The sequence below is a fragment of the Taurulus bubalis genome, assembly GCF_910589615.1.
Source record: "Taurulus bubalis genome assembly, chromosome: 3".
Lineage (NCBI taxonomy): Eukaryota > Metazoa > Chordata > Actinopteri > Perciformes > Cottidae > Taurulus > Taurulus bubalis.
In genome coordinates, this window is record NC_136591.1 from 6,857,177 (window position 1) to 6,869,460 (window position 12,284).

The following is a 12,284-nucleotide window of genomic DNA, read 5'->3' on the forward strand; positions in this document are numbered from 1 at the left end:
AGGACAGGCAGAAAGTCATTTTGGGGAGGAAACAGTGTACTAGCTGCCTCTAAAAGCCTGTCTGGATGTGTGAGGAGGGCAATAATGGGTTCTGTCTTCAGCTGGACCGGAACTGCTTCAGGGAGATAAACAAATCTCTAAACGCCTGGACACGGACACATAAAAGCTTTCACGGGGTTTTGCTGTTGTTTTGGCGTAGGCTACGGCCAACAGTAGCCTGTTCTATGTTCCCTGAATAAACACCATATAAGCCATCTGCGTCTCGTAGCTTTCCTGACCCAGGGTCGCTACATTTGGCGTCAGAAGTAAAACTTTCGCTATGATCAACATCGCCACGCGAGTTAGCAGCAGAGAAGCTAAGTGGCTAACACTCGTCAACGGTGAGAAACATGGCGTCGGGGAGCCGTCTCAAGATTAAGGTAGGTTAAATTTAATTTCTGTAATCTCAAAAGCTTTGGTCATGTTCATTTTCAATTGTTTAGTAGAGAAATATGATACAAATTCAAATACATTTCTTAACCTTTTACTTTTTACACTGTGGTACTGTCATACTGTGGTACTGTGATACTGTAGTAGTGTGGTACTGTGATACTGTAGTCCTCTGGTACTGTGATACTCAGGTACTGTGGTACTCTGGTACTGTAGTACTGTGGTACTGTGATACTCTGGTACTGTGATACTCTGGTACTGTGATACTCTGGTACTGTGGTACTGTGATACTCTGGTACTGTGATACTCTGGTACTGTGATACTCTGGTACTGTGGTACTGTGATACTCTGGTACTGTGATACTCTGGTACTGGGCTCCAGGCTGCTACACCGTGCTATCAACAAACTCTTGTTTATGAGATGTTTTCCTGGCAAAATGAACAGAGTAGCAGCAACTGAGATGAAGATAGAAAATCCAATCGTACTAAATTAGTTAATGATAAGTCAGGGCTGTTATATATATATATATATATATATATATATATTAGTTATTTTATTGATATAACTAATATTTTTAATTACTACTATTATTCATTTGGAGAACATGCATTTCTAAATTGATCAGTGGTGGCAATAATGTACTACAATATGACAATGACGGTTCTCATTACTTTTACCAGTATAATAACTATTTTATAGTTAGTGCCCTGCTGAATGTTAATATTTCAAAAATAATGACGTTGAATGGAATCGTCAAAGGAAATGGAGCATGGAGGTTCATTTAGCAGAATTCCCCACAGATGTCCCATGATGTAAAACACCACTAGTCTTCCTGGAGGTGGTCAGGGGAATCCGGGAATACTGGACATCGGATCCTGACAATATGGGGAAATATACGAGAAAAACTGACCCACAGATACAAAATAAAAAGATGTTGACAAAGCTGTCTCCATACCTAGAGCTGAAACCATGAGTGGAATATTGGATAAACCGTTGGACAAAATAAATTGACAACTATTTTGATAGTTGCAACACACACTGTGCAAACACATGTGTCAACACACAGCATTATGGCAATATGGTCTTCAACTGCCAATAAGATGTTCATGTTCCAGAGGCTGAGAAACCAATGATATTTTGTCAGTGTTAGTTGTACTTTGTCTTACGTGCAAATTAGTCTTGCATTAGTCTTGCACAACCATACCTCCAGCATAATGCTGTGCTGGAGAAAAGTGTGTCTGCTGTTTGGATTTCTTTCAACCAAACCGTCGCACACACAGGATGCAACGACAGTGCCCTTCAAAATAGATGGCGCAGACAAGAGCTAATAACCTAATCCTAATACGCCAACATGCTAATTAATATGTTGAACATGGTACATTTAATACCTGCTAGACATCAGAACGCTGTCATTGTCCTTTTTAGCCTGTTTGTATGCTAATGTTAGCTTTTAACTATGTTGACACAAATGCAAGTCTGGACTCCTTTCACGTGTGACCAGCATAGTTTTGCAGTTTTGGTGGTCACAAGCGTGCAGGCACTAAACGGGTGCAGTGCTCGAAACATTTCTGCTGTCATCTTTATTTACTTTGGTGTTCATACAGTTTGCAGGTCAGATCAGCTAAGGTCAGCATGAATAAGCAAGCACCCAGGACCGATTTAAGGCACGCTTTAAACCAAACACAGCCCTCTCATTCATTCAAATGAGTCTGTGCAGTTATTTTTTTTATATTATATTTAAAAAATCGCATCAAAGGAAATTTGGCCTTTTCCAAGCCTCGGTAGAAGTCAGGTAGGGAGAGAAGCTGATGCTGGTTCTTTAGAGAATCATCACTGCATCTCCATCAGTTCTAGTTCAGACTCTTCACTTCTTCTGCATCATCAGGAAGGGAGTCGAGAACATCTTCATTTAAAAAAGGAAGCACTGACTGAATTCTGTCATGAGACGTGATGACGGACACATATTTCCCCTTTTTCGCAGAAAGGTTGACCTCTGGAAAAGCTGCTTTGATTTCAGACAGCTGCAGTGGGCGCCAATTAGCCAATTCCCCACACAGTGATAACATAGATAATGGAAAACCGCTTCGCGGCCCTGATATATATCTCAATAAATAAATATTTGTGGTCGTGCCGCCCCCCACATGTCATGAAAAAGTGCCGCCCCGGGCGGCTGTCCGGTTCGCCCGTGCCCAAAACCGCCCCTGCCTGGGACCAGTATCTGTGGTGGGCGCCGACACAGCACAGTGTCTGACAGTGGGGATACTGGCATTGGCACTTACTGCTCCGACAGCCTGGAAGGTATGATGTCCTGTCTATTTTTTCTGCATTGTTTTTCTCTTTCCAAAAGGTTTGAGGTATCCAGATGTATGATGAAGTCTGTTGCTTAGGCACGAGTGTGCAAGTGTGAGCTTGTCTTAGCCTACTGAAGTTTTTGTTATTATTTTTAAAAACACTGGCCTTAATGTGAGCCAAATTGATTTATATTGGACCGGCCTACATATTCAAACTAGTATAATACTTCTCAAAGTCAGGCCTATTGGGTTGAAAGCATTATTGTCGTTGCATTACTTTAATAGTCAGAAACGTAGAGCTTACTATTAATATAGGCTACTACTCAAATTCTGTCACAGTCATATGTTATTTCCATTATAAAATGCAGAGCACCGACAACGTCGGGCCGCCAAGGCCCTATTGAAACTGTAGGGTTTCTTCTTCATCTGCCAAATTAATTGGTTTTTATCATGCTCAAAAATTTATATTTTTTCCAAGTTTTGTTTTACTTTGATAGGCCACACCCCTCACCCCCTATGACCAATTCACTAGAAATTCAACACGCATGTCAGAGTTGTCTGCTCTACAAAATGAGACCCCTAAACTCCGCTTCCCAACATTTTCCGCCATTTTGAATCTTTTCAAAAACAAATTCCCAAATTTTCTCTTCATCATTATTGGATTAATGTCATCAAAAGTTATCAAAAGCTTGTTCACAATGTTTAATTGTGAAGATTGTAAGAATTCATTTTAGGTCGGCGATGTGGCGGCTCTGCGAATTTCGATCCTTCGCCGTGAACAAATAAACTAATGTAACTCGACTCCACATGATCAGATCCTTTCCAAATTTCACATGTTTGATGAGACTCCAGGTCTGAAGACATCTACATCCCCATTTAAAATAGGGCCACCTACTGGTAGCAGGAAGTTAAAGTCGGTATACTTTGGTTTGCTTCTTTTAGAGGTGAATCACATCGACATCCAATTAGTTCCAAACAAATGTAAGATGCTCATAATGCCAGCCCATGAGGCTTTTGATGTTTCGTGGGCCAGCTAATGCTCGTAAAGCAAACGCTATGTTAACGGTAAACGTTAGCGCTATGAGACTAGCCAGAGGAGTTGTCCCCTGATGGCCAGTAGAGAGAATGCAAGGCACTGAAACCAGAGGTTGCTGCCTGGCAGTGGAACCTTTTTTCTTTGAAATATATACTATGTTGTCTCCAATGGGGGAAATTTGCTTCAGCAATAGTGCTGCACACAATTGCAATCATACATAGCCAGCAAACCATTATACACCAACAACGAGGTAGAAAAACCTGTCAAATGTTGCCCATGCCCTGCTAGAGTTATCTGGTTGTCTTAACAGCAGCAACCTTAACAATAATACCACTTGGTGACACTAATATACCTTCAGCCAGTTCTGAGTTTCTGCATTTTGGATTGATGGAAATCCTATTTTGTTCAAGGTAGTTTTATGGCCACTAATGAAAGCCTTCAGTAAGATGCTGAAATATTAAAGTTTACTTATATGATTGTTTTGATGATGATGATGTAGTATGACATACGTCTTTAACATTCTGTATGTCTTACAGATGACTCCAGTTCCAGTGCCACACATCTGTCCTTCCAGCTGCTGTCCCAGCATCCCGTGGGCCAGGATGATAGTGCCATCCCTATTGTTCATGTCAAGGTGTCCCCATCCTCCTCACCCGACACCAGTTTCAGAATGCCAGCCTGCCCCAGCAGCACTGGTCGCTGGAGCAGGTCTTGCCAACTGCTTACACCAGCCATGTCTCCCCTGGGTGCAACAAGCTGTTTGGACATGAAGGACCATCAGCCCATCCGGAGGTCGTCCTCTCTCACCAAGTTGTCCTCTGGGGCTGATAAGAGCTCCATTTGGACATCAGGCAATCAGTACATCTCAGATTCACAAGGCTCCCTGGACCGAGGTCTGCTATATGGGTACAGAAAGGAAACCCTTGGTTCAAATGTGGACCTTTATTTACCTTTATCTTCCTCCTTGCTCTGCCATAGCTTGCTGCAACGCTCACCTGGTGCTGGGCCCTGCTACCGATGCAATCACAACACTAGATCCAATGGTTTGGAAACAGACCTGTCCCTGTCCTCAGCTCTGTCCTCATCGGTAAAACACAACAGTTTGGACATGAACTATAGTGCCTTACCAGAAGCTAAAGTGGCTCAGGGTGGTGCACATGTTTATGGCCTCGGCATACCCAAACAAGCAGACTCACCACTGGGTCATAAGACTGACAGAGTCTCCCCGTTTCAGCCTGCAATTCGGATCCAGATGTGGCTAACTGAGCAGATGGAGTACAGGCCAAAAGTAGATGGGTGTGGTGGAGATGGTTCGTTGTCATGTCAACAGGAACATCAGCCAGAACCAGGGCGGAATGAGGTGAGAGGAAAATTTAAGGCCGTAGAACTCCAGTCCATTCTCTGTTTTGAGTCCGATCTTGAGACCACTAGGCCGGGTTATTAAGAATTGGTCAAGCTTTTTCTAGCTTTCTTCTGATTTGTGATCAGTTGTACAGAACGTTGCTAAAAAATATCCCAGAACGCAATGTAGGCCGCCACAGTAAAACTAAAAAATACTAGTCCTACATCTCCAGTCTTATGAGTATGAGTAATGCAAAGAGATGAAGGGGGAGTGAGTCAGCACATAGAAGAGAGATGTGACTAGATTACCATAATAAATGAACATGCAGCACAGTGACGATACAGATATTTCTGTAACTAGATCAGGGGTAGGCAACCTGCGGCTCTTTAGCCCGTCTGTTGCGGCTCCCTGAGGCTTTGACAAAAAAAAAAAAGAAAGACAATTTTTTTTTGGTGGAAAAAAGTCAAAATGGCTCTTTGGATACGAAAGGTTGCTGACCCCTGAACTAGACGTAGGCTACAGTAATAAAAGGACCTGCCGAAGTGCATTCAACCTGCGCTGGACACGTTACTAAGATTCAGCTATCACTCTGTCTGTAAAACCTGAGACTTGAATAGTAATATTGGGCTTCATCGATCGAAAACATTTAATACATAGTTTGTAGCACCTCTTAATGTGTCACAACAGCCAATATAGTTTGTAGCTATTATTGCACATTGATTTTTCACCACACATATATCATTTCAGTTTCTGAGGATCTCTGTTAAACTCGGGGTATATGTTATTCATACGGTATATTATTTCTTTTTTCAAAGAAAACTTCTCTTAAATCCTTACATGTCTCACCAAGAAGTTGGATTCTGCCTCCAGCTTTCTTTAAAATAAAACACGAGCACAGCCGGGCGTCACTGGGCCGTCCGTTCTGCCTGTGAAGGCTTGTTTCTGTGGCCAGGCTGTGTCCATTCAGTCTGTACAATGTTTTACTTAGACCTGTCATAGGTCAGGGACTGTGCCTCCATGGGTTTAGGGTCAAATAGAATTCCAATTTACTTCATGATTTTGTGGTTTCTATCCAACATTTGATATATTTTTTGTTTTCTTGGACTAGCTGCTCTTATCTGTGTTAAACTCAGCACTCCAGGGCCTTGTACTGGTAGGAGTGGGGTTGACTAGACTAGATTAGAGGGATTGATCCAATGTGATAGCTTGCTTATACATTTTAATTATTGGAGGGTATTGGCTCTTTTTCTGCTCTGCATGCTTTGAAATATGGATGGTATGATAAATATTTCTTAGTTTTTTTAGTCCGTTCTTGGTGTTCACTCCTCACGCTCGGACTGAGCGATGATGTTGCTCTGCGTCCAGAAGGCGTTAGATTCTAGTGACGTCCCAACCTGACACCTCCTTCCCTCCCTCCCTCTCTTACCACCCAGCAGCCTGCTTCTCATGTTCTGAGAGCTGATCGATTTGAAGTTGATATTTGTGTGATTATATGAATATAGAAGTTATAGGGGTTTCAATATGAAAATAGCCCATGAGAATTGTTTTAAAAAAGTATTATTGACCAAAAGCACAGATTTAGCATTGTATACAATCAATTACTGAGCATTATTATGACTACTTTCAATACAAAAAACAACTTTATTCTTACAGGGTGTACATTCTAAGAATTATATACTAATGTCTTTACATTATGTCAATGTGTATTTGTGCATTGTGTAATGTTTTGCCCCGCCTGGTTTAGCTTGCTCATTCTGTCTTCATTCATATTTCTGCTGTATGATGCTTTCAGATATGTTGCATTTACAGGAAGACATTCTGTGTTTCAGACAAAAGCATCAGATCTGGCAGCTCCATGCCCGGATCAGAGAGAATGAGCTCAGAGCACAGCAGGTCCTGCAGAGCCCACACTGTCAAACCACTACGGTAACACTCAGCCACATCTGTGTGATGAATGAATATCCAAATTCAAAATGTGATTATTTTTTTTCATAATACATTCTGGTTGTGCAATAGGAATCAGCAATGAGAACTCCATGCAAACAGCCGTCTGATGAAGAACTCAGGAGGAAGCTTGCTGTGGCTGAACTGGACGTTCTTTATTTGAGCGATTTCTTCAAGCAAGTCACACAAAAATATACAGAGGAAATCAGAAAACTAGAGGAAAAGGTATAGCAAAGATTGGTGATTAATTCTCAATCATGTATAGCAAGAGAAAGTGAAACAAAAATGGTGAACAGAGAAACTAGTCCTTCTGATCCTACACACAACCACCGGGAAACAAATATAGACCACTTTACCATTTAAAGGGCAAACTACAGTGTTTTTGTCATTCGCCTCTTTTTAATAATTTAATTTACTAAATATGACAACTGATTTGAACTAATATGAAACTAACTATTTTCTACATCAGTGTAATAGTCATATGAGGTGTTTTTTTCACAGATAAAGACAAGAGATCGCTACATCAGCAGTCTGAAAAAGAAGTGTCAGCGAGAGAGCGAACAGAACCAAGAAAAACAGCAACGTATAGAGACACTGGAGAAATACCTTTCTGACCTGCCAACGCTGGACGAGGTGCAGGCGCAATGCCCAGCAGGTACACACACACACACACACACACACACACACAGGCTGTGGCTACATAGTGTCTGCCATGTAACCGCAGGTGCATTTTATACACGAGGATTAAAACAAGTCTGTGTGTGTGCTCAGCAGGAGGAGGTACAGCAGAAAGCCAAGCATCTGAAAAAAACAGCATCTGGATTACAAAAGAGCTTAGAAGAAGGATACGCTCTGATGACGGAGATGCAGGCCATGAGGGAGAAAGAGTTGATTGCATCGGTACAAAGGTACATCAACCATTTGGTCTTGACTGATTTAAGGTGGAAAACGGATTTGGACAAACGCAAAACCAGAAAATTATCCAATTTAATGTGTTATCCAATCAAAAGAGATGCAAACTTTATTCATAAGGAGTCAGTCATCACAGGTATTCGACAGGTAGTGACATCCTGAAACTAAGTAAAGGCAATAACCATTAATCTTAGCTTTACAACTTCTTCCTGTAAACACATTAACACTCTTAACATAACAGATTAACATTACATGTCACCCAGTCCGTTACAATACCATGTATTATAATGGGCCAAAATATTATATATTCTAACTTTTAAACTTTTTGAATCATTAAGCTTTATATAAAACAATAAATATTAGAGCTTTATAAAGACAATCTTCAAATCCTCTTAAAGTTCTCCAATTCTGAAAGCCTCAAAGTGCTGTATACGTTCAGCTACAGACACCATTTAAACTTAAACCTTCAACTATTAAAATTGAAATATGGGATTAAATAGCTGAATTGAAAAAATATGTATATTTAATTGAATGTTGAACAGTCGACATAGGGAACTATTTTCTGGGCTCAGCTTTTGGGTTTGGAGGGCTTTGGAGTGGAGGAGGGTCTCGTGGATTCAAGGTGGATTCAAGGTCAAACATGTTCAGTATCAGTGGGCCTCTGTCTAATTCTGCTCCACGTGCATTTATTTGTGTTTCTGAGTCAAATGTAACTGCAGAATTCTGCATGTAAAGATTATGTTGGATGTTTGTCCCAACAGGTTTAGCTATGACTCCATAGTTCACTACTGTACAGCGCAATGGGCAGGATGACACTACCACATATTTTGCATTTAAAGCTCTTCAAGCTGTATTCACTGCCATGTTCAAACTCCCTGATGCTGTTATGGTTAAACCAAGGTAGGCATAACTCAAACTATATTTAGTCATATGGTTATTTATGCGAAACTGGTATTTGTTCTTCTGACATCTGGAGAGCTTTTGAAAGGATGACAAGGTTTTTTCATATTTACTGCCAGGGCCCAGTTCTGAAATGTTCTACTATGTCCAACTGTTGTTGTAGTCCGTATTCAGTTGGAGACAGTATTAACCAGATCATCAGCATAAAACAGACATCTATATATCTAGGAAGGAGAGGCCAGGATCTGAACATACATCTCAAGCAACTTGTTGGATTACCAGAATTAACTCTACCGGTCAATTTAATGTAGGTTTACATGTTGTTGGGCCTTAAAATTATTTTGCATACATTTTTAACAAACTCCTTCTCCATTAGATGACAAAACTGCTCTCAACATGTTCTCTTGTACGTGTCTGTCTGTCTCTCTTTGTAACCACACATCTTGTCTTGGTAAAGCCTGCAGCAGAAGGTGCAGCACTGTTTGGACGATGGCGTGAGGTTGCCCATGCAGGAACAGAAGCTGCTGGAGGTGGAAAACACTCAACTCCTGGAACAACAAGACCACAGCAGCAGGGTAACATCCTAAACACACACATGCACAAATGCATGCACACTTACACAAAGAAGATGAGGGGACCGAGTACTGAACCTTGGGGGACGCCTTGAGGGACTGGGTCTGTCAGACTTGGATGTATTGATGATAATGAACTTGGCAGTCGGAGAGGTATGACTTGAACCAGGAGAGGGCTGTGCCAGTAATGTGGAGGGAGGACTCAAGGCGGGAGAGGAGGATGGAGTGGTGATGCTGTCAAAAGGCTGCACTGAGGTCCAGTAGGATGAGGATGTTGAGGTGGTCATTGGGTGACTTTGATAAGGGCTGTTTCTGTGCTGTGATGAGATCTGAATCCGGATTGAAATGGTTCATACAGTTGGTTGCAGTCCAGGTGGGTTTTGAGTTGGTCGGCAACATTATGTTCCAGTATTTTAGACAGAAAAGGCAGATTGGAGATGGGTCTGTAGTTGTTGAGGATGTCAGGATCCAGGCCAGGCTTTTTGAGGATGGGTGTGACTGAGGTGAGTTTGAGAGCGAGGGGGGCGGAGCCAGTAGACAGGAAAGAGCTGATGACAGAGAGGAGGAGCGGGTGGAGGTCCATGACTAAAGTGGAAGGGATGGGGTCCAGGTCCCAGGTTGGAGGTGTGAACCAGGGGCCATTGTGGTTGAAAGAAACAGTTCTGGTTTTGAGAGGGACAGTGCTATTGTAGAGGTGGACCAGGTCTGTAGGGGAGGGGCTAAACAAGGGCTGGAGGGAGGAGAGTTTTTCAGCGAGACAAGCTGACAGGGATGAGGGGTAGATGGACTTGATATTACGGAGGGTCATGGTGCGCGTCTGTTTGGGCTCTGGGAGGTCAATGTCCATGATCATGCTAGGTCAGGGGTCAGCAACCTTTCCTATCCAAAGAGCCATTTTGCCCTTTTTCCCACCCAAGAAAATGTGTCTGGAGCCGCAAAAGCTATTTGGTATCACAGCTTATAAAGTTTTATATATAGTCATATTATATATACAAAAACTATAGTTTGTTGTATTTATGAAATTATAGAACAAGAATAAAGGCTTACCTGTCACATTCTGTGCTTTCTTAGGCCACCAGTACAAGACTGCAAAAGAGAGGAGACCTTTCTCATCGACAACAGGCTTATCCGCTAGAAGAGGACGACAGCCTGGCCTCCCCATCTAGAGCCGTCCCTCAGGTATCAGTGCTGGAAGTGTTAACTTCCGTTTTTTCTATCAACCTTGCTGTAAAATATATTATGAGCTGAGGGTGGACATGGTTACTGACAGTACTACGGACTAAGCTTAGGTTGTTCAGATGTCTTCTAGAATTTTAGCACAATCCAAACTGATCTGAACTGAACTTTGTGTCTGTATTGAACCACACCAACTCTTAAAGACCATACAGTATGTGTCACATATAGAAACACCTATGCAGTGAAATCTCCTACTTTCTATATGCTGTGAAGTAGTGAACTAGACCCATGGCCAGCGTGCTTCAGGTATTCTTAACCAGGCAGTGTGTAGAGAAGGAAACAGCTGGCCCAAAAGATCAGAAGGGATCAGAACAGTTACCTTAGTGAAGATGTGTGGCTCACCCCATCTTTAGGTATGACCCATAAGGTGTAATTGGTTAACCCAAAACCAAGGAAAATACACTTGTGAAAATGGACATAGGCCTAATCATGATAATAATGTTCACAGAAACCTTTAATAAGTTTTAACAAAAGCAAAGTGCTTCACAGACATAAAGTACACAGGGCAATTACAAATTAGAAAGTTCAATGCGGACAAGAAATAGACATTGGTAATGAATTAAAATCTTAAGAATAAATCAATGAATTTCAACGAAGAAAACAAATAAAAAAACATTTTATAAAAATGAGTCTTTAACATAGTTTTAAAAGAGGACACTGTGTTGTGTATGTTTGCATATAATGTAGTCTCTGTTCAGATGGTGTAATTATGAACTTCTCTCTTGAATTACTTGAAAGTAACTTGAAAACACAGGCCTACTTGTGCAGTAGCCCTTTTTAACACATTTATGTATGTACCATTCTGATAATTGTAGCACTAAATGGATTTGATATTAACAGCTTTCATCAGTCCTGTGACTGCTGTAGCGTTGGTTGTAAATCTATAAACCAGCGATCACTGTTGCAATTTTTCCAGTTACTAAATACTTTGTGTGTGTTTTTTTTTCATTTCTGGCATTACAGCAGGATTGTGTCTTACTGTAACTGTAGGGAGGTCAAAAATACAGCCCATGTCATTCTACTATGGCCTAGCACTTGATGTTTGGGTTACACCACCAGTTTGCCATTTACTAAACCAAAATAATTAGCAAAATTAGTTTTCCTGCTTTCCTTCTCCAAGATGGATATATTCCCTCTTTCTCTCCATTGTTTTCCAGTCATATGGGCTTCAAAAGGTTTGCCCCATTTTTATTTCTTTGGACAAAAATGATCCAGCACATTTCATTCATCCAATCAAAACCAACTTTGCCACGTTTTAAAAGACTTACAGGCGTGGCCTATTTTAAATAAACGTAAACGCTTTATCCTAATTGTCATTTTCACAGTTTTTCATAGATAGTCCATTATTCTGAACAGCTAATTACATATATGAATATAGGTGATTTTGCCAATCCGAATATACTTTGTATATTCTGAGTTGGGGACACCCCGACTCATTCTTCATAGAAAGGGGTACATTTTTTGCCAAATGTCTGCATGTACCTAATTTTAATACGTGCAAATATCACAGGAGCACGTAGAGTCATTGTGTCATAAGTCTTTTTCATAGGTCCACTGATGATGATTTGTAGTTACACAAAGCTTGTTACTTACAGAGGGATGATTGCATACAGAGATAGAGA

General features: G+C 41.2%; 1 protein-coding gene across 1 annotated transcript in view; it reads left to right on the plus strand.

The window, feature by feature from the left end:
* Positions 1–319: 319 nt before the first annotated feature.
* The window catches only part of LOC306733905 (centrosomal protein of 85 kDa-like), a gene marked incomplete at both ends in the record, with an annotated part of 12,303 nt that continues 338 nt past the window's right edge, over positions 320–12,284 (plus strand). Inside the window, 11 exon segments of the mRNA XM_079215216.1 lie at positions 320–380; positions 621–636; positions 2,585–2,727; positions 4,293–5,052; positions 6,928–7,024; positions 7,115–7,267; positions 7,544–7,687; positions 7,689–7,697; positions 7,814–7,950; positions 9,312–9,429; positions 10,498–10,605. Coding sequence (XP_079071342.1) covers positions 320–380; positions 621–636; positions 2,585–2,727; positions 4,293–5,052; positions 6,928–7,024; positions 7,115–7,267; positions 7,544–7,687; positions 7,689–7,697; positions 7,814–7,950; positions 9,312–9,429; positions 10,498–10,605 — 1,746 coding nt within the window.